Consider the following 24050-nt stretch of genomic DNA (forward strand, 5'->3'; position numbering starts at 1 on the left):
GTAATGTGGCTGATTCGCTGTAGTAATTTGTTGAAGCATCTAATCAATGCGGTTAAAAAGGATATGATGGAACGCAAATTTGAAAATTCTGAAGAAGAAAGGATTTACTATAATTACAATTATACGTCCAAGATATTCACATATGGCTCGATTGTCGGCATGTTCATTACGGTTATGTTGTTGTATTTTAGACCGCTTTTGCGTTTCTCAACTAGCGATCAAGGTATACAAAATTTATTAAATTAATTATTATAAGAAAGAGAGTGTAAATGTATTGTATCTACGATATTTAAATATTTTGAATAATATTATTAAAGATATATAAATTATTTTGGTTTACTAAATTCATATCGTAATTAAAGACTCTGTCATTGTAAAATAATAGATAAAAATGGTAATTATTAATCATTAGTCATTATGTACTGTTCAACTGTATACTACAAATTTACTTTTTATACAATATGAAATATTTTTATTCTCTTAATGTTTTTTTCAGTGTTACGTAATGATACAGAATCTTTTATGTTACCCTACAGAGTCCATACATTTGTCGATACTACTAATAGTTATACATATATATTAATGTATTTGTACTTATTCCCGATGTTTTACGCCTCTATTTGTCACATGGCGGCGATTTGTTTATTAGTTATTTTAGTGTTCCACATTTGTGGCGAATTATCCATTTTATCGTACCGTATCAGAAGTGTCAGAACATACTCACAAGATATAGTGGTAAATAGAATTCGTAATTTTGTTCGAATGCATCTCAAAATAATGTGGTAAGAATGCTTACAGTTATATTTTTATATAATAATGCACTTATGCAATTATTTGCTTTTTTTCTCTAATTCACTTTTTTATTCGCATGATTTTATCGGGATACTATGGCGGTTAAAGGATGGCGAAATCTGTTAATAATACTTTCAATTTAATTCTTTTGGATGAACTTCTTGGCAATAGTGTTGTATTGGCTATTTCGATGTACTATGTCATAACAGTATGTATCACTATTATCAAATCTTTTATTATTATTATGAAAAATCAAATTTATTAAGATTTTAGTTAAGCATTATTACAAAACGTATAACAATATATACTTACTTGTCGGACACCCTGTATATATGTATATATATGGGGAAAAGTAGGGTAAAACCAGGTACTTTTTTGGATTTGTCTTCCTATAAAAAATTAGAAGGCAAAAGAATTCTACTGACCGTTAGGAGTTTCTAGTAGACCTTCAACTATGAGAAAATAAGGCTAGTTGCTGAAAAAATATATTTGGTTACTAACTAACTTATCTTTTACCAAATAACAGGATTTTTTGAAAAAGTCGAAATACCCGGTTTTATCCTATCGGTAGGGTAAGATCGGGTACCCATTTGAAAACATATAAAGCACCGTGCAATCTTGATTTATTTTAATCAAAATACAATACAAAAATCTATTCTATAAACAAAAATCACAAATAAAGATATCCTCTTACTCTATATTGCTGCAGGACCTTCTTATTTAATTTTTTAACTTTAGGAGTCTCAAAAAGTTTTTTTTTTAGTAGTTCCTTTTTCTAAGTAGCAGTCTCCATTTCCAACTGCTTTTTATAGGGAGACAAAGTTAGGATGGCAATTTTCTTATCATTATATGAGATGTGTAGGTACCCGGTTTTGCCCCAACACGAGGAGAATAACAAACACGGCGGCTATACATTCCGACATACAAAATGATGATCAAAATAAGTGCGATATACTCTCTAATACATACAGAATGCAATGCTGCATTTACCAAAATAGACGTTCTGAGTAGAAAAAATTCAAGACGACTCGATTGTTGCCCCGATATCGATCTTTTTTGGCCCGAAAACTTTGGATTTCTCCCAAAAAGGAAATATCGTATGCACGTGGACACGGTTCATCTCAAAATAATGATGGCGTCAATTTACAACTAATAACACGAATTAACCAAAGATAGTAGCACTTATCACGAAGAAACAGAGGTATCCGGTTTGACCTGCCTATTCGGTTTTACCCTACTTTTTCCTATATACAAGGTGATTTAAAACAACCTGATGTCTTTAAAATATCATATTCTTGAGCGAATTCTGAGACCATTTTTCCTTTTGCAAAATTTTGGCCAAAGCTTAGTTTTTGAGTTATAATTGAAAATAGTTAGCTATTTACGAATTCGGTACAACAGGCAGGCAGGGACGGCGCAACGCGTCACGAGACTCACTTCACAATTTCACAATAAATATCATTAGAAACATTACTGTTTTTACTGCAGTACTTTATTATCATTCGCAAATATCAGTTTTCATACAAATTAAGGCATAAAACCCTACAAGGAATAAATACGACCGATTTACTATTATTATTTATGAAAGATACACGTTACGACCGGAATTCTCTCTCTCTCTCTCTCTCTCTTTCTCTCTCTTAATTGTTTTGCGTTTAAAAACGTTCAACGAGAAAAGATTTGATCGCCCTGATAAGGACGGATTTGTCTTCGCATTGTTTTTATAGAAAATGCTCAAAGTGGCCTCCGTCCATCGTAACGCAAGCTCTCAAGCGTCTTAACATATTCATTTGGACATTCTCCAGCATATTTTCTTCAATGATCTAAATTGCTTCGTGAAGTTTGGCATCCAGATCATCAATCGTTTCAGGAAGTTTCCTGTAAACGATCTCTTTACAGTAATCCCATAAGAAGAAATCTAATGGATTGAGGTCCGGAGATCTTGCAGGCCAATGTATTGGACCATATCGGCCTATCCATCGGCCAGAAACTACCAATTCAAATAATTGGTCACAACTCTAGCGTTGTGTGGTCCAGTACTATCTTGTTGAAAAATAATATTATTCCTCTCGAACAGAGGAATTTCTTTCAAAAATTCTGACATTGTATTTTGTAGAAATTCTACATAATTTGCGCTATTTAAGTTGTCTGAGAGATAAATTGGACTCAATATTTGTTTCCCTATGATTCCTGCCTAGACGTTCTTGTTCCAACGAGTCTGAAAGCTCCTGAGTCGGGTAAGTTGAAGATTCTCATCGCTTCAATAATTTAATTCAATTATTGTGCGAATTAAAGATTCCTTCTCGTGTGAATAGCGATTCATCACTAAATATCACACGAGAAAGAAATTTCGGATCCCGATTCACCTTTCTCAGAAAATCTTCGCAAAAACTTTTTCTTCGAGAATAGTCTTCTGGCCACAAGTGTTGCACGCGAGTAATGGAATGCGTGCAATTTTTCTTCTGCAAGAATTCTCTGCACGAATCCTCTGCACGGTGGAATCAGTGATGGCAGAAATGGTATCCTGCGCGCGCATGTATGATGAAAATTATATCATCACAGTAGTGTTCTAGCAGAAAATAAAGTATATTATGGACCCTTAATTGTATAATATATGAAATATAAAATTTAAAAAAGACAGCAATTATAAAATAAAATAAAATATTATTTAGCATAATAATAAAATGTATATAAATAATTAATAATCAGTAATACATAATTAAAGTTGATAAGTATAAATTAAGTCTGAAAACTAAAGGAAATATTTATTTATTTTTATATAAAATTCTTGATTTTTTAGAAGATTATTTTTTAGAATAAAAGCTCTGAAAAAGGGATAAAGGAAAGATAAGAAAAAAATACACAACTTTTATATAATTAAAAATAAATAAAATTTATTATTCTTGATTTTTTAGAAGATTATTTTTTAGAATAAAAGCTCTGAAAAAGGGATAAAGGAAAGATAAGAAAAAAATACACAACTTTTATATAATTAAAAATAAATAAAATTTATTATGGCAGAAATTATTGAAAGAATACCAATATTTGTTGCAAGGGTAAGGAAAACTGCCAAAAACCTCACCAGTATTCATACATAACAAAAATACAAAATAAAAAATTTATGACAGATGAAATTAAAAAATGTAATATACACATAAAATAATCATCAATTGAGGATCACATCTAATTTTTAAGAAATAAAAAGAAATTATAGCTATATTAATTACATATTATGTATGTTTATCAATAAAATAAAATAAAATAAAATATATACGGGAAAGTAGGGTAAAACTGGGTACCTTTTTGGATTTGTCTCCCTACAAAAAATCTGAGAGTAAAAAAAATTTTGCCGACCGTTAATAGTATTTAGTGAACCTTAAACTATGAGAAAATAAAGCTAGTTGTGGAAAAAAAATTTTTGTTTACCAAGAATAACAAGATTTTGTGGAGAAGTCAAAGTACCCGGTTTTGTCCTACCGGTAGGGTAAAACCGGGTACCCATTTGAAAATATGCAAAACACCGTGTAATTACAAAATCTAGATTTATTTTAATCAAAATACAATATAAAGATGTGTTCTATTGACAAAAATCACAAATAAAGATATCCTCTTGTTCGACATTGCTGCAGAACTCCCTTATATAACTTTTTAACTTTAGAAGTCTTAAAACGATTTTTTTTAGTGGTTTCTTTTTCTGAATGTTAGTTTTCGTTTCTAACTGCTTTTTGTAAGGAGAAAAAGTCAGGATAACAGTTATTTCTCTTTTCATTACATGAGATGTGTAAGTACCCGGTTTTGCCCCAACACAAGAAAAGTAACAAATATGGCGGTTGTATATTCCGGCGTACAAAGTGCCGATCAAAACTATACCCGGTTTGACCCGCCTACTCGGTTTTACCCAACTTTCCCCTATATGTAACACAAATAACATTATTAAATTTATTACATATTTAACGGAACTAAGACAACACAAGATAATAACATTATAATATATATATAATAAATAAATGAAATCTGTAAAACAAAACAATTGTTATACAATATATAATACGATAATATTATTATGACTAGCAAGTAGGAAAATCGGCTAGATGTATGGAATTTAATATTGTTATTATATATAAAAAAGGCAAATATATTATGCGTAAAAATAAAAAGAATAAATTTAATCACTATCATATTTTTTTCAGAATATAAATTTTGGCTATTGTGTAATTCCAAATGTCTAGGATCGACTTGAAAAGACACACAATTAATATTTTCGGCTTGAAAGGTTGATCGGATTGTACAAATAGCGGAAATAGTTTCATTTGATAACCGGTTTCGTTTTTTAGTTTTTATATCTGTAATCATTGAAAATATATGCGCTCAACTTCGGCATTAGAATGCGGCAAGGAAAATATTATTTCAATTAAAAATTCTAAAGTTGGAAATAATTTCTCCCCGTTAAAATCTTTAGAGTCTAATATTTGTTTCCACATTTGATCTATTTCTAAAGAAGCTAATTGAATCTTTTCTCCGTTAATAAATCGACATGGTAAAATTCTCCATTCAGAATCGAGAAAGATTAATATTTTCAAAACGCGCTGCAATATGTGAAAGATCTTTAATTTTAATTTTACTTTCGTTATAAAGTTTAATATTTTGTTCTAAAATGATAAATGTTCCAAAAAAGAATTTTTATGTGGTAAGCGTTTAAGCGTTTCTTTAAGTGCGGTTTTGTAAAATTGCAAACATTTAATACGAATTTCTTGCGTGAAATCTAAACATTCTGTTTCTAAAATCTTTTCACACTCGGATCCTAGATATACATTTTGGATGTTTGTAATGTCGTCTAAATTTAATAAAGAGATATTATCCAAAGCCTCAGGTGTAATAAAATTGACAGCTATCTGAAAAATTAATGTTTGACTATTAACAAATAATTTATGAATTAAAAGTTTACGCAATTGGAAAAGAGCATTAAAGGTATTAAAGAAATTTAAGGAATATTTTAAAACTAATAAATAAGCTTTTATTACGTTATCATTTAAATATGTTAAAATAGTTTCTGCAGGTTCCAATTTATCTTCAAGTACGGGTACAATAAAATAATGTTTTAACACTTCCCAATTATCGAGAAGTCTTACGACGCATTTATGCAATACTAACCATCTTGTGGTAAATAATCTAAGAATTTTTTGCCTTTTGACAATAAAAAAATCTTGAAACTTGCCCAAAATTGCGCATCTCTTTGCACTACTAGAAATGTATGTAGCAATACCTCCAATCAAATGTTCACACGATTATGGCAATTCTTCACAAATTTTACTAGCTATGATTGCAGATGAATGGCAAATACAATTCATTAATACTAAACCGGGTATTTCAGATTTTAAACGAGAAAGAAACGAATTATTAGATCCTATCATCACAGAAGCATTATCACTAGTCATACTAACAATGTTTTGTAAAGGAATTTGTTTTTTTTCCAAATACTGTTTTAAAAGTTTCAAAAAGTTTATTTGCCGTACAATCCCTAGCATCTAATGATATTAATTCTAATAATTTTGTTTTAATTTTTTTATCTGTAGGCCAAAGATATAGAACTAATAAACAAAGCAGTTTTGTATCTGTGATATTAGTACTTTCATCAATTAGAATTGAAAATTTACTGTAAATTTTTAATAAGTTCTTCTATTTCGCGTTTTGCTATTATGTTTTTAACAATATGCTGACATTTCGTACGGTTTAGAGAAAGATTGTACAACTTCGGGCTCTAAATTAATATCTTTTAATAAAGGAACTAAATGATCCACGAGTTGAAAACCGATATTATGTTCAGCAACAAAAGTTAATAATTTTATTTCGGCGCGTTTTACTTTCTCCTTATGGGAAATCAATGAATTAAAATTATTATTGTTATTACTGAGGTTTTGAATATTTATTTTTTCCATATGTCTAACCAATTGAGTTGAATGTTTAATTAAACATGCCTTGTGACATGTGATAGTTATTTGGCATGCAGTACAAAAAGCTTTATTATTTTCAGAATGGGGAGCCAACCATCCTTTAAAAATTCTTTCATCTAGCCATGAAAAATTAAATTTCCTATTATTTTGTTTTTTAACAGCTCCTTTGGAAGCATTCAATTTCATATTTTATAAAAATATTTTATTGATAATAATAATAAATATTGCACTATCTGCTTACCTTCACTACTGCTGCACTATTGCATTATCTGCTTACCTTCTTTTTGCATCCTATGCGATAGTCATTATCCTATTCTCTATGTAGCACATAAATGGGAACTCAAAATCATTTTAAACTACGTATACAGAAACCGCGAGACCGCCTGTGATACCAGTTATCTAACCTGACCCATTTGCCGCCAAAACTGGGTGCTCTGCGCCCGTAACATAGCAACGTATGTACATGGTTGGTCTCAAGCATGCGCGCGCACGATACCATTTCTGGCATCACTACGATAAATCGATATGATAAATCATGATCTCGAGCAATGACTCTGATACTGGTTTCAGATTCATGTTCGACAGCACGAATAACCGTTTCCATATTTCGTAAATTCTTTCCCTCACGTATTCTTCCTGCATCAATCTTGTTTGTTAAGACGCTACCGGTTTCATACAACCTCTGAGCTGCTGCGAGTATCACGTTTGGCAGTAGATCTCGTACTCGGTTTGGATACAATTCAGCTCTTCTTGTAGCCACATGGTACCAGTGATGCCAGAATTGAGACGCGAGCAACACGACTCCGTAATGGTGGGGATACATACACAAGCCGTGTGCATGTAATGCGCAGAGCGCTCTGCGCTTCGTGTTGCTCGCGTCTCAATTCTGGCATCACTGCATGGTACTGTCCTTGGCCCTCACCGAGTGCCATTAGCGCATATCATAATACTGTGTTGTATACAATGCCATTTTTTTTTGCGTATCTTAATTGACGGAGGATGATTGTCGCAGATATCAATTCCGTCGCATTATTTATATGGTATAATTGTTGCTTAACAACCGCAACATAACACTCGCGGTTCTTCTTTTTTACGTCTATTGCGTTGCGATGGACGGAAACCACTCTGACCATTTTTTGCAAAAACAATGCGAAGACAAATCCGCCCTCATCAGGGCGACCAAATCTTTTCTCATTGAACATTTGTAAACGCAAAACAATTGAGAGAGAGAGGGGGAGAGAGGGCGGGGAAGAGAGAGGGAGGGGAAGAGAGAGGGAGGAGAGAGAGAGAGAGAGAGAGAGAGAGGGAGGGGGAGAGAGAGAGGGAGAGGGATTGATTGATTGATCTTTATTAGCTATTTGTAATACAAATCTAGTTTACATTAGTTACAATATACTCCTTTAACATTCGCTTAAACAGCACAATTCTTTCATTCCGCTTTATTTTTTTATTTTTATTTTTATTTTTTATAAGCGTGCAGCGAGAAGAGACAACCTAAAAGTAGGCGCGCGACAAAGGGAGGAGCGCTCACACAAATGACAACAGTTACGTACGAGCGGCAGTGATGCCAGAATTGAGACACGAGCAACACGACTCCGTAATGGTAGGAGCGCTCTGCGCATTACATGTACACGGTTTACGCTTGTGTGTGTATCCCTACCATTACGGAGTCGTGTTGCTCGCGTCTCAATTCTGGCATCACTGACGAGCGGTACATAATGATGGGGTCTCGCGTCCTAGCAACCACATATCAATGCCGCCCATATCAGGCCATTCTTTTTCACCGCGCGGTAATACTCGCGCGAATTGGTCGATCTTTTTTAATTAATTTCTCAATAATTATCACGAAAATCGCAAAATGGTACAGGACTTTTCTTTTCAGTTTGACCAAATCTACTTTCACGCTTCGGGTGTGTCAAAAATTATCGGACACCCTGTATATATATACAGAGTATCTGGTAAAGATTGTGCCAACGCTCGTGAGCGGGTAGAACACAGTAAATTAAACAGAAAAGTCCTTTACCATTTTGCGATTTTTGTAATAATTATTGAAAAATTAATTTTAAAAAATCGACCAATTCGTGAGTATAAGCGCGCAGTAAAAAGGGACAACCCATTGATGTGTGGTTGCTAGGACGCGAGAATCCATCGTTATGCATCGCTCTCGTACGTAACCGTTGTCATTTGTAGAGCGCTCCTCCCAAAACTTCCTCGCGCGCCTAACGACCGCAAACTTTTGGGATGTCTCTGGACCGTTCTTTCTCGCCGCGCGCTTATAGTCACGCGAATTGATCGATCTCTTTCAATTAATTTCTTAATAATTATTACGAAAGTCGCAAAATAGTAAAAGACTTTTCTGTTCAGTTTACTGTGGTCTACCCGCTCACGAGCGTTGGCACGATCTTTACCAGACATCCTGCATATAGGGAAAAGTAGGATAAAATCGGGTAGGCGGGTCAAACCGGGTACCTCTGTTTGTTCGTGATAAGTGCTATTATTTTTGGCTAACTTGTGTTATTAGTTGCAGATTGATGCCAACATTATTTTGAGATGAACCATGATCATGTGTACACGATATTTCTTTTTTGAGAGAAGTTCAAAATTTTCGGGTCAAAAAAGATCTATATCGGGACAACAATCGAATCGTTATGGACTTTTTCTACACAGAGCATCTGCTTCGGAAAATGCAGCATTGTACACACATTCTGTATATATTAGAGAGTATATCTACACTAGTTTTGATCGTCACTTTGTACGTCGAAATATACAACTGCCGTATTTGTTACTTTCTTTGTGTTGGGGCAAAACCGGGTACCTACACACCTCATGTAATAAAAAGAGGAAAAACTATTATCCTGACTTTATCTCCCTACAAACAGCAGTTGGAAACGAAAACTAACACTCAGAAAAAGAAATCACTAAAAAAAAAGCTTTTTGAGATCCTTAAAGTTAAAAAGTTAAATAAGAAAGTCCTGCAGCAATGTCGAAGAGGATATTTTTATTTGTGATTTTTGTCACTAGAATACATATTTATGTTATATTTTGATTAAATTAAATCTAGATTACCCTACCGGTAGGGCAAAACCGGATATTTTGACTTCTCCAAAAAATCTTATTATCTTTGGTAACCAAATATTTTCTTTTCAACGACTAGCCTCATTTTCTCATAGTTTAAGTTCCACTAAATATTACTAATAATCAACAAAATTTTTTTTACTCTCCGATTTTTTGTATGAAGTCAAATCCAAAAAAATACCCGGTTTTACCCTACTTTCTCCTATATATATTTTGGGATATTGTATATATTGTATATGTTATTTAATTTAATCATTAACTAATTATGGGATTTTTTTCTACTATATTATATTTTCTATAATCATTGCCAAATTTAGAGAGGATTTATCTTTAATAAGAATATAAGCGCTTTCATGTCCTTCATATATTTAATGATTAAAAATAATGGTTTATAGTAAACTTTTCTTCGAGAGAAATATTGATTTCAAATTGCTCACAGAAAAAAAATCTCGATTGCGATTTAGGAAACATTCTAATATATTTATAAATGACATTTTATATTTGTTAGAACTTGCAGGTTTCAGAACTGGCGACTTGTTGCACTTTTATATTTTTCGCCATTATTGCGCTTGTTATGCTTTTTGGATACTGTTTAATTGGTGACCAACTGACTCAACAGGTATTGTTGGATAGAAATGATAAACAATGATGCCAAACGGTAGAACAAATTCTTCGCATGTGCGGTGCAGTATGGAGAAAATTTAGATTATTTATATATATGATATATAAAAAAATGTATAAACATATACATACATAGAGTGTCCGGTAATAACCGTATCATCTCTCGTGTGCAGGTTGAGCAAGTTAAACCGAACAGGAAAGTCCTTTATCATTTTGTAACTTTTGCAATAATTATTGAGAAATTAATTAAAAAAGATCGGCCAATTGCGAGAGTATAAACGCGCGGCGAGAAGAAACCGCTCACTAGTTGGCTAGGTGCGCGACGAAGGGAGGAGCACTGTACAAATGACAACAATTACATACGAGCGGTACATAACGCTGGATTCTCGCGTCATAGCGATTGCATATCAATGGACTGTCTCTTCTCACTGTGAGTTTATATTCGGGCGAAGTGCATAATTTTTTTTATTTAATTTCTCAGTAATTATCGTAAAAATCGCAAAATGATAAAGGATTTTTCTCTTCGGTTTAACCCGCTTTACCTGCACACGAGAGATGATATGGTTATTATATACCGGACATTCCGTATACAGGGTGTTTCTTTTAATCGCCCCAGGCAAATATCTCGAAAAATATGAAAGATATGGAAAAACGTTTCAGACAAAAGTTGTTTGGTTTGAAGGGGGACATAAGATGGTGTCATTGGTTTGATCTCGAGTGAATGTATCAAGGTCATATGGAGTTTAACTTTATTTTTTTAAATGGAATCCCCTATTTTTTATTGCATGGTCTTGTAGATTATCTCGAGAGCTTTTCAAAACACTATAATTAAGTATTTTTTCGTGAAGTACTTTTCGAGTTACAAGGCTTGAAAGTTACAATTCCGCAGGCATTAGCATTACCCAAGGTGTGCCGGCCAGTGAAGGCAAGACCCAAGATTGATCCGGCCAGTGAAGGCAAGACCCAAGATTGATCCGGCCAGTGAAGGCAAGACCCAAGATTGGTCCGGCCAGTGAAGGCAAGACTGATTGACTCTGTAGGGTCACATCGAAGTCACATTGAATGTGTATTTTTGGTCTACAGCAAATGCTCAAATGTATCACCATTCTGTTGGATACATAATTGTAACCGTTTTTTGAATGCATCGACTGTTTTTCTGAAAACGTTGGCTGGTATACTTCTACACGCCCGTCTGATGCGATTCTTTAGGTCTTCAGCTGTGGTAGGTGCGGTCTGATAAACAGTATTTTTTAAATAGCCCCATAAGAAAAAATCTGGTGATGTTAGATCTGGTGATCTGGATGGCCATGCTACATGACCACCTCGTCCAATCCAACGGCGCGGATAAGTTAAATTTAAAAAGTTCTTTACAGGGCGTGCGTAGTGTGATGGTGCACCGTCCTGTTGCAACTACATACGTTGTATTTTCATCGGCAAACTCTAACATCCTTGGCAACACATCTCGTAGCATACGTAAATATGATGCCCCTCTAACATTGCCATCAAAAAAGTAAGGTCCAACAATGTGACTATCTAAAATACTACACCAAACTACCACCTTCCACCGATGCTGATTGTCTACATGACGAACCCAGTGCGGATTAATATCAAAATAATAATGGCTATTATGCCGATTCAGTATGCCATTGCTCTCAAATGCAGTCTCTTCACTAAACATAACACGAGAAAAAAATGTGGGATCGAGCTAAATTTGAGCTACAGCCCATCTACAGAATGTGACATGAAGAACTTTATTATTATTAGAAATTATTGATTGATAAAGATGATAAATGACTGATTAAGTGAAATGTGATAAGGATGAATGTGATTGCCACGTAAAATTCTATTTACAGTCGCAGGAGACACATTTAAATCACGACTAATTTGATCTTGACTAATGTGCGGATTATTACCATTCCTAATATAGTTATGATAATAGCATTGTCGTTATTTAATGGTTTTTTAGAACGTTTGCGTTTCATCTATCCCGTACGCGCTCTAGCTATTAAACGCAAAATTGCTTTGTGATCGGGATGTCGTCTATCCGGATACTTATCTCGATATTGACGAGCTGCTTCTCTAGCATTATTATCAGCGGCATAATAAATACCAATCATATCAACAATTTCTGAGAGCGGATAATCTGCCATGTTGATAATGACACAATTAACGAAAGGGAATAAAAGAAATTTACTCTAATAACCAAACGTATCGAACAAATCGTTGCAATAAGAGCCAACTCGAGTCGATTTTAAATAAAAACAATCAACTGAATGGGAGCCTAATGAAAGTATTTTGTGGTAATAGTCTATACTGAAAAAGGGCGCTGTGATTGCTTCATTATTCCATAAAAGTCAAGCTTCGGCGATCCTTCGAATACTTCAAACGCGTTTTAGGCACTCCCCCAAAATGAAAGAGCAGCGCGCTTTAGTGCTCGTAAAAATCGCATTTTTTAGCTCAAATATCTCGGAAACTACTGATTTTATAAAAAATTATTAAAGTACCAAAAACATTTATTTTGATTAGATAAATCCGAAAGTACAATAAAAAATAGTTTTTATTTTTAAAAGATAGAGAGAGTTGATTTTGATCTGACCTAAAATTACGATTCTTTATTCTTTGAACCCAATCTCAAAAACTATTAGTTTTCCAAAAAAAATATCAAGATACAAAAAGTTTGGTAATTATTTAGTATAGCGGACCCAGCTCCAATGACGTTGAGCTTGACATAAGTTGTCAAGGACATAATCCTGAGTAACTTATGTATGTCATTTATTCAGTCTCCTTGGGGTTTTGAAGGCGTTTTTCAGGAATGTACTCAAACCTTTACAATCTCTACAAATTTTCCTGTTCTTCACCCGACCTGGTCCTTTGTGACCTTACAAACCTTGCTCCCCTCCCTTCCTCGATCCCCCATCTTCCCCCTGCCTTCCTCCTCTCCCCATCAATCTCTTCTTTTTTTCTTTCCCGTCTCTCCATTTACCTCTCCTGCAGCTCATCTATCTTTCTTCTCTCTTCTCTGTCCGGCTCCTCCGTCTCCTCTCTCTCTTTCTTCTTTTCCTCTTCGCTTACCTCCTCCGATGTCGCTTTCTCCCTTTCGCCCTCTTTTCTTTCTTTTCTACTAGGACTTATTGCCTCTTCTCCTCCTTCCTCCCGAACCTCTGCGCTCTCCTCTCCTGACGACGTTACTGATCCTACTCCTCCTTCTTCTCTTCCTCTCCCAATCTCTCTTTTCCATTGTCTTACCTTTTTCCTTAACCATCTCACTTCCTCCATCACACTCTCTCTTCTCCATCGTCTTATCTCCCTCCTTATCCCTCTCATCCCTCTTATCCCTCACATCCTCCACTAGCTCCTTTATCCACTTCTCCATCTCTCCGCACTTCTCACCTTCCGACCGTTTCCTTTCCCACCTCTTCTCCTCACCCTCCTCTTTACTCACTCCACTTCCGTCGGCTCTCCTCTCTTGTCGCTCTCCCCTTTTCTTCTTTCTCCTTTCTCTGCTGTCCTTTTGCCTCCAATAGCCACTCCCTCTTCTCCTTTCTTACTTCTGGCCGCTCTTTTACCTTTCCTTACTTTTCCCTAACTGCGTACTCCACCCCTACTACTCGTTTCGGTCTCGATTTTCCATTGATTCCCCATGTGCACGATCCTAGCTTTTTCATACTTCCGGCGCCACATTTCGGATCTTCCCACTCAACTCTTATCCTTCGCCATTACTGTGCCCTACCTTATCTGACTCTCCCTCTCTCTTATCGACCTCTCCTGTCTATCTGCAATCTTTCATCACCTCTCTTAAGCCCTCTCACTCTATCCCTCTTTTCTCTCTCTCTTTCTTTCTCCTCACCTCCAAACTGCCAACATCTTTGTATCCTTCCGTCTTCCACGTTCTTCCTTCCACCTTGCTCCCTTTACCACGCCACTTCCACCTCTTCTGCTCTCATTATCCGCCTCTAATTCGCCTGACCTTTCTTTCGCCGTTCCTCTCTTTCCCCTTTGACTCCCGTTTCCATGTTCAACCGCCATCTCTAATCCTGAATAACTTTTCCTTATAATTTAATCGGCGGTCTCTTATAATTTTTGAGATATTTAAAGTTAAAGTTAGATTCGAAACGAAAATTTGGTTTGAGTTATATAACATAACTCGCGAACCAAATTTTAGTTTTAAATCAGAAATAAAAAAAATAATTGTTTTTAAGAAAAAGTATGTAATTATTTACAATGTATTTTTTAAAACAATTATGTTTGGGTTATATATCTTCCGGAAGTGGAGCTTCCCCGTAGGGGGGCGGAACCCACTGTATCCACGCATATACACTTTCCTATCCACACAACAATTGTGGGGTGGACATCGCTTTGCGTTGTAAAATATATGCATGGACACGGTGGGTTCCGCCCCTCTCCCCCCAAGGGGGAGCTCTACTTCCGGAAGATATAACCTAACGCAAACCAAATTTTAGTTTTAAATCAGAAATAAAAAAAATAATTGTTTTTTAAAATGAAAACCGGTTTTTTTTTTCAAGAGAATGTTGTAACCCCTTATTATGCGATAAAGCACTTATATAAAAATAAATGCCTTTTATTATAATGTATGTTACAACATATCCAAAGCTCATTATAATTGAAGAATAATAGTTGGGTATCTCTTCTCTCTATACTCTCTTTTCTCTTTCTCTCTTACATATAATGTCAATGTTTTTGACTCTTGATCTCTGATAGTGTGCGGTCGTGGCGCAGAGAGTTGTGCATCTGCCCTCTGTGCCGAAGGACTCGGGTTTAAATCCAGCCAGAAACATTAAATATATTCGATCGCCATCTTTCGGAAGGCAAACTACCGAGAGTATCTTGTCTAGTAAATCCTCTCAAATCTAGACCATTCGGAACCGGCGTTAAACTGTATGACCCATATGTTTGAGGAATACTATAAAAAGGCGCACCCCGTAGATATATGTAGAGGTGTCGCGAACGCTCAAATCGGATACCGCACAAGAAGAAGAAGATCTCTATACATAACTGGATATGAGATATACTCGATCTGCGACTCAGAGACTGTGACCAATAGGACACTGGAAGCTATTAAAATTGTGACCTATGTCTATACTCATTTTCGCATCGAAGCGTTTAATGGATTAATCAGAGCAAAGAATTTTACATTTTGAAGCGAAAATAACGTCAAGTGGAGCGCATTTACGCAAGCGCTAAGGCGCCATATTGTAGACGGAGGCCACAATTTCGAGCTTCAATTGGTCACAGTTTTTCACCCTGTCACATATCCAGTTACTTATAGAGATCAGTGTTTTGACTATGATATTATAATGATTTCAAACAATCAGCGAATTACTGACAAAGATAGCGATCCATCCACAGAGCTTATACAGGGTGTCCCAAAGCACCCTTGACAACATTCGTGAGCAGGTAGAGCACAGTAAACTGAACAGAAAAGTCCTGTACCATTTTGCAATTTTCGCAATAATTATTGAAATATTAATTGGCGAATGAGCGAGCGTTTCGCGCGGCTAGACCGTAGAACGTACGCTCTAAGCGTGCCAGCGGCGAGCTTCGCAGTGTCGCACGGCAACGAAAAGTTTGGTGGCCCCACGACGAGAGTCGGGGTACGCGCGAGCAACGAGCGGCCATTAATAATCCTGATGATTTTTAAAGGTCTCAAGGCTTTTTTCCAATTGCTAAAAGGCTGTTTCACCAACTACTTTAGATCTTGGTTGCCTTTTCCAACAGATTCAGGCCAAAAATAACACAATATTTGCAAAATGCTGCATCTTTTGCCTTAGAGTAGGAAAGCCAATTAAATTTATGAAGCCGTGCATATTGAAATCTTAAATTACGCTGTGGATTTTTCGGAAAAAATAAAATCTTGACTAGGCGCATAAATATTGCTCAAAGCATCCACCTTTTGGAATATATTTAGCTTTTTGTCAAGAAACACAACTATATTGTTCTCTTCAAAAGATGTCGGAACAGGAACAGAGGCTGGACTTGATGGAGAGGGGGAAGACAAACAGAAAGCTGAAGTTGACGAAAAGGGGGAAGGCAAACAGGAAACTGAAGTTGACGGAGAGAAGGAAGGCAAATAGGAAGCTGAAATTAACTGAGAGGAGGAAGGAAAATTAAAAGCTGAAAAGGAAGATGAAGGTGGAAGTGGAGGAAACTCCGAAGCTGAATCTTCATTTCGTTATGATTTTTTTTTTTCAAGAAATCGATGATTGTATTTCGTTTCATTTTTTTTACACGATTTTACTAGTCGACTCTCTAAAATGCGAATGAGGATGAGCGAATGTTATATGCTCTTTTAAAAGGCTTTAATGTCGTAAAAGAAGATGCCGGAAAATAAATTTCAGAACGCAAAGAAATCTTTCTATCTGACTGAATGCGAATAATGGATCTTCCTTTAACGTAGGCCTGTTGAATCATAACTTGTGCCTCTCTGCTTTTCTTTCAACAGATACGCTCCCCTTCAATTACCGCGCTTCTCTTTTCTCTGATGTGCTCTCTTTCCTACTGTTATGATCCCTTTCCCAATACCGCGATCTTCTTTTCGTTGACGCGGCCGTACTAGAGTACTAAACTGTATGGTAGGGATGGGAGGTATGTACAGGCTCGGAAGAAGTGAGCGTGCAGAGTGAGGAAACGAGGTCCCAGAGAGTTTGATCTACGTCGACAGGCCTGCTTTAAACGTATAACCCTCTTGTCAATACCCGGATTTCCCCCTTTCGTTCAATACCCGGGGTACCCGGATACGCATTATGCAAAACCGATAGTTACGGCAGTGTAAGGCTACCTGCGTCCTTCCCCCCGGGTACCTGACAGCTGTAAGTTGGTAAATGAACACGGATTTCCCCCTTTAACGTTTCCTGGAATTCCCCTCGGGTTTTTACCTGAAAGAATCGGTGTCCCAACGGACAAATTCTTTAGCGTGGTTTCATTCTCGAATGAGATCTCGACAAGTATAGACGAAATTAGAGAGTATAGATGAAATTTCTATTATTTCCTACACTCACGAAGTGCTTCGATGACGTGAATAGCAAAAGCGGAAAGAAAATTCGTGTGGAATGCTCGTGTATAAGCCCGGGGTACCCGCGTATTGAACAAGTGTGTTGTCAACTTTGACCCCCGATAACAAGAATAATTTAAAAAAAGAATTATGGCTCAAAGCGTAAATCGATGTAAAATGATCCAAATAACGAGGATCTGGCCGTGCTAAGGCATATCTTGCCGGGAAATTGAAAAATTTTTAATGAGAACACGAAAATAGATTACCCGGGTACCCGGGTATTGACAAGAGGGTTAATGCATTTTTTCCTAGATTTTTGAAACAGATTTAGTAAAACTGATTTTTTCTTAATTTATAAGGAGATATTTTAACCCCAAAACTCCCCCCTCAGAATCCACCAGTGGTATAGTCTCATTCTTCCTTTATTGAAAAAAGAGCGTTGACGTCATTCTAATGTTAAAAAATTGTTGACGATGTTTGGATATACATAATATCATGTGATCATTGTCAAAATCTTTTTGTTTTGACTAAATGAAATTTGCGTTTCAACTCGTGGCTCTCAATGTCTCATGAGTCGTCTTTTTTTACAAGCCCGGTTATATTTTTTTCTCTAATATTTAACGCTATTCTCCCGTTTACGTGTTAATCTGTCCATTGTTCAATATTGTACAATACTTCCAAAGAATCACTGTGTATTTCCTTCCTCAACAGTTGGAATTGGAAAGGGCAAATTGCACTTGTGCGTCGTAGAAGTTACTGATAATGAGTCATATAAGAACATTTACATTTTTTATTTTAATTTTAAATATATATTTATATATGCAAATTTTCAATTATCATATATAATTCACATATTATTCACGTTTTACGTATTATTTAACAGTTGCTGATGATGGTCCAATTAAGAGATCGAAATATATGAATATGAACAATTAATAAATCACATGTTGAAAAGAAAAGAAATTGCGCTCCGATTACCGTTCTCAATTAGCCCGTTCCTCTTATTTGTAGAAAATATTACAATAATATTCAATATTAGAGAGGGTCTATTCAATTTTGTTTAGATTGGTTTAATATAACAAGCATCTTATACAATAAATTGTTAAAACTGACATACATATAACCAAGAGATGCAGATTTACTCGTACTAAAATGCCGATAGGATTTATACCTTCCCTTTTATATTATTAATAATAAGAATGTTTGTATTTAAATAAAATCTTTTTCTTTCAATTGTTTCATTTAGTGTATAAATGTTCAAGATGCGTATTACGAGTGCGATTGGTATGAAATGCCGCTTAGTTGCAAGAAGTGTTTACTCATATGTATGATTCATGGCCAAGTTATGCTATATTTAACAGCTGGCAAATTTTATATATTCTCCTTGAACAGTTTTACGGACGTAAGTATCTCAGACAACAATTTTACGTATAAAATAAGTTATATAAGGTATAAGATTTTATAATAAGTTTATAAAAAAAATTTATCAAATCGATAATATAATTATAGTTATAGTTATAATTAAAAAAGAAGATAAGAGGCTCTAAGATAAAATAAAGATAGAAGAAGCAAAACAAAAAACGCACGCACGCACGCACGCCATACGCACGAACGCACGTACACACGCGCACACAAATAAAAGCCGAAGCGCGGGAAGTAGGCGCAAAAGAAAAGATATATTAATCTTCGTATATTACCGACAACACATTGGAGTTGAATCATGATTTTAACTAAAATGATGTTGAGGTTTTGGGTGTTGAACATTATTTTGGTCAGAGACTCTTATTGGAGATATTCATCAAACTTTAAAGAAAACCGGTTTCAGCTTGCAAAGTGAATATCAAAGATTTATTGTTATGCAATAATAGAGCGATAATAGAAAACTTATCTCTCTCTGCCATTTGAATTTATTGCTGGTTTGTTTTTATGCTTCTTCTTGCTTATATTATTAGATTTGCACCTGCCAAGGATTTTAAAAACCTTTGTTTTCCGTCTCACTTTTTCAACTAATGATTTTTAAGACTTATAATGAATATATGGCTGCTCCGAGCAATTTTTGTTGCATTATGCAGTTATTCGGTGAGTTACCTCCTTGCGTTTTTGATTTTATTAGTCATTTTGTCAAGTTTTGTATTTCAGCACTTCATTTCTTAAGGAATTTATTACATTTTATCGAGGAAACAAATGTTTTCCGCTCTGTTCGATAATTTACGCTTCGTAACGACAGGAATCGATTTTTATCTGGACGATCACTTCGGATTATATTTTTTACATTTTGATTCGCATCACGTATTTTACTTATCATTAAGTATTGATTGGCTAAACTTTAAGTTACGTAATCTTGCGTGTTTTTTTATATATTTTTTATTTTTTAATCTTATTTTGCTGAAGATGGTTCGAAAATGGACGGAAAACCGAAAGTTATCCTTAATATGTATATAACTTTATACTTGATATATTAAATTCTTTTCGTCTACTTCCTACACTATGATTGTTATTTGCCTTAATAACAGCCTTTTGTGTGCTTTTTATATATTTTTATTTTATAGTTATAATTATTTTTAACATCATAATTCAGATGGATTTATATTTAAATTGTTTTAATTTTTTTTAGAAATAGAATTTATGTTATTTTGTATTCATAGCAATACATGATAAAACTGCATAAAAGGTTACACTTCACCGATTTTATCGCCACTTAAATATGTTGTAGGGGAGATTCTTCTGAGTAATTGCATAAAAGATTACACTTCACCGATTTTATCGTCACTTGAATATGTTGTATGGGAAATTCTTCTGAGTAATTCTCCGCAAGAAAGAAGTGGCGCACGGCATTAGTTTAGATTTATAAGATATAACAAATTGAAGTTTGATATTAAAGTTTGTATATACTGTTATAATTTGTTATTTCTAACTGAAAAAGGCTGTTTATGACAATTACGCGTGTGCGGGGAGGTCCCCCCTCCCCCGCTCGCCACCAACCAAATTTTATTTTTAAAACTGAAAATAGGTTTGGGTTAGGTTAGAATTTTTTCGAGAGGGGATGTAGGGGCTTCGCCTCTTCCCCGCCCGTACATTCAATAAATAATATTTTTCACTTTAGATATATTTATTCACCAGAATAAGAAGAAATGAGGAAAAATAATAAGCTGCGAGAAATAGATAAAACCGGTTATTGACAAAATATCCATTACCATGTAGCTATTCTGTAAATGTATACAAAAACTTTTTCTACGTCTACTCTGCAAGAAATACAATGTACACAAATTTCACTGTTTCTAATATTAATTTGTAATATCTAAAAGCAAAATTGTAAAATTTTAATTTGTTATATTTCTTAAACACTAATGCCGTCCTCGACTTGTTTTTTGCGAAGAATTACTCAGAAGAATCACCTCTACAACATATTTAAATGGCGATAAAATCGGTGAGATGTAACCTTTTGTGCAGTTGTACCCAGAACACAATTTATATCGCTTTAAAAAAATATCTATTTTCTAAATTCTTTTTAGATTTTAGACAATTTAGAAGTAAGCCTTTTTAAACTTATAGATTTTTTAATTAAGAAACAATTTTTTTAACCGAAGTAATATTATGTAATATTAAATATATATTAATGCAGGTTATCAAAACTTCTTTGGCGTATTTGTCGATGCTGCGTACTCTGTTATGAAGAATTATAAAAAAGTTTATGTATGCGTAAAAACAAATATGTGTACTGCAAATAGAAATACACTTAGAAATTACCAATACTTTGTGTGTTATAACGTATATACAATATTGATTCTCATAATTTATCATATATATTATTCCAAAAGATATAGTAAAAAAAATAAAAAATAATTTGTCACTAATATAAATATAAATAAAAAATGCGGAAGAATTTTGTTTTATATGATACATTGTGCTAGAAAAAAATAATTTCAAAAATTGGAAGATTAATAACATCATCTTTCTTCCTTGAACTTACAAAGATGACTCCCAATATTGTGTGTGCTATGGAAGTTCACAGATTTAAACTCATAAATATGAACTCGTTTCAACAACAACTTTTAAAATATGAACAAAAAATATAAATTTTGCTTAAAAAAGAGATAGTGGCTGCTTTTTTCGCATAACTTATAAGTAAATATATCCTCTTCGCTCCCGATTTTAATAAACTTTCGATATAGCGTAGTAAAATAAGAGACATATCAATAAATCAAAGAGGAAAAGGCCAATAGAAGCCCGAACGCGGTATTTATTGCGCAAAAATTATGTGCTGTTTATTTAACAAAAAGTATTGATGGACACGATATAAATTCGCAAATAAACATTATGAAATGACAAAAACCAAACGTTTCGGCCCACTTCGGGTCCTTATCAATGGTAATGATCTAATATTAATGTAAAGAAAGACCTCGTGAGGCGGAGTAATGCATCCGGAACGCAACTAAACTTATACTAACATTATAAAGTGCTTATAAGATTATCCAATGGATCGCAGATGACTATAAGATTCCGCGTGGGTTAAACTCATCACACGGCCGCTTAATTTTGTTCTTAGGCAAAATGGTGGAGGCGGGCGCGAGCAATCGAATGACACCATAATAAGAAAAAACAGATGGTAAAGCTCTTAATGTCGGAAAAGAATGTGTGTCTAGTCTAAGCGTATGGAGCTGAGGAAAAAGAGGTGGCAAAATTAGTAAAAGATGCAAGATGCAAAAGCTGCGATAAGTATGAAAATCGAAAGAATATAAAAGATGAGGATGAAAATGAAAGAAATAAAATTACTTACAAAAACAAATTTGATGTCCAAGTTAACTAAAAGCGATGCGACACTCGTTGAAAATTTTTTTGTTTAAAAATCCCGTTGAAAATTTTATTTGAAAAACCGTATGATTGGAAACAGAAAGCGGACTGGTCTAATGAGCTGCTCGATATCTAATGAGGAAACCGTCACAAGGAAAGGAGACAAACAGAATGAAAACATAAGCACAAATTTTATAAAACAAAATCAGGAACGAAAACAAGGTTAAAAACAAAAACAGAAAAGAACAAGGGAAAGGAAAAACAGAAGAAACATTAGGAGCATTTATTTATGATAGGAAGGTACGAATGGTCCAGAAGAATCGTGTCATCTTGAAGGTTTATGCTATTCTTTTGTTGCTTAATGTATAGCATTTCTGATGAATCTCTTGATATAAGAAGGCTCTTCGTCTAATATTCGGACGTTATCCCAATTAAATTCGTGCCCTGTGAGTCGATGTTCTGTAATTAGTGACAAGAAAACGGTTTATGTTGAGGCGATGTTCTTTTATCCTTGTTGTTAATTGTCGACTCGTTTGGCCCATATAAGACACATCATAGTCTCGGCAACAGATCTTATATATCACATTGTTACGATTTAAAGCCGGAAGAGAATCCTTACATGTTTTAATGATGTTAAGTTTGTTGACACACACGCATGCCATAGATTTCTTGGTATTTTTGATTACTGGCATTAATCTTTCTGTGACACCTCTTACGTAAGGGACTGTAAAAAAGGAAGGAGACAAGGAGGGGAACTGGAAAGGGACAGGAACTGGGGGAAAATCGAAGCTAGCTTTTATTAATTAAGGATTTTATCCTGTTACGGATGGTCATAAAAATAAAATCCATAGGGTAGTCATTTTTCATAAGAATGTCATAATTAGATTAAAGTTTTTTTCATGGAATTGTGGATGCGATAAGCGGAAGATTCGATCTACTAAGCCGATAATGACGTTTTACAACGACTTTTTATGACATGTTGTGAATAAAAATTTAAGAATCTTCCCGAGAATGTCTGCTTTCTGTACCAATTTAATAAGAATGTACCTTTTATTAAAATAATCTTGACGTCTAAAAAATTAATGCAGTTGTCGTTTCTCGCCTCAATTGTGAACTGCAGCCTCCTATGAAAGGAATTGGAAACAGAAAGGACAGATGAAAAAAAGGAAGGAGGGGCTGCGAGAATAATATCGTCTACATATCGCAAAAAGATGGGCAATGATATCGAAAGTCTAGAAATGGCCCTCTCCTCCAAATCTTGAAGGACAATGTCGGCCAAAACGGGAGACAGAAGGGATTCGATAGGAGTGCCAAAAGTTTGTCTGTAGATCTTACCATTTCTTATTCATTTTTACCGAACGAGTGATAGTTTTCGACAAAAATGATGGACTCTAAATCTTATATCTGTCTTCCCATCTAAGCATATACTTTGCAGTACATATACGATTCCACATGGGTTTGTAACTTTCCACGCAAAGCGAGGTTCCACGCAAACCTATTTGTCTAGTTTTTTGGTAGGTTATGGGTTTCTCATGGTTTTCACCATGAAAATCAAATAGTCGCCAATTTTCACTATGATATTCGTAATCAGCGCATCAAAATACGTAAGAATACTGAGTTTCAAAAAAATCAGGAGTGAGTACTTTTCGGAACTTTATCCTTATGTTCTCTTATATATTTGACATCCTTATTTCTTGCTTTTTAAGCCTTTTCAGACAAAAATCCAATAGACAAGATGACTGTAAAAACGATGGCAGCACTGTGCACAAGTAATTTATGCACGGATGCTGGCATAGGATATCAGTTATAGA

The 24050-nt window shown here is 34.7% G+C and overlaps 1 protein-coding gene across 1 annotated transcript; it reads left to right on the forward strand.

Annotated features, from left to right (window-relative positions):
- The first annotated feature begins 853 nt into the window (after positions 1-853).
- On the forward strand, positions 854-21218 carry LOC115237795 (odorant receptor coreceptor-like). The gene is made up of 4 exons (XM_029811073.1): positions 854-1000; positions 10327-10437; positions 18695-18850; positions 21071-21218. The coding sequence occupies exons 1-4, from the start codon at positions 902-904 to the stop codon at positions 21119-21121; spliced, it is 417 nt and encodes a 138-aa protein (XP_029666933.1). The 5' UTR covers positions 854-901; the 3' UTR covers positions 21122-21218.
- The last annotated feature ends 2832 nt before the right edge of the window (positions 21219-24050 follow it).

Source organism: Formica exsecta, unplaced genomic scaffold (genome assembly GCF_003651465.1).
Source record: "Formica exsecta isolate Colony F162 unplaced genomic scaffold, ASM365146v1 scaffold115, whole genome shotgun sequence".
Taxonomy (NCBI): Eukaryota; Metazoa; Arthropoda; class Insecta; order Hymenoptera; family Formicidae; genus Formica; species Formica exsecta.

What these genes read in the sequence shown, in the direction of transcription:
- LOC115237795 (XM_029811073.1), top strand. Translation starts at nt 902, where the DNA reads ATGGCGAAATCTGTTAATAATACTTTCAATTTAATTCTTTTGGATGAA. An exon ending in CGATGTACTATGTCATAACA is followed by an intron (nt 1,001 to 10,326) that starts GTATGTATCACT and finishes TATATTTGTTAG; the next exon opens with AACTTGCAGGTTTCAGAACT. An exon ending in CCTTGAACAGTTTTACGGAC is followed by an intron (nt 18,851 to 21,070) that starts GTAAGTATCTCA and finishes ATATTAATGCAG; the next exon opens with GTTATCAAAACTTCTTTGGC.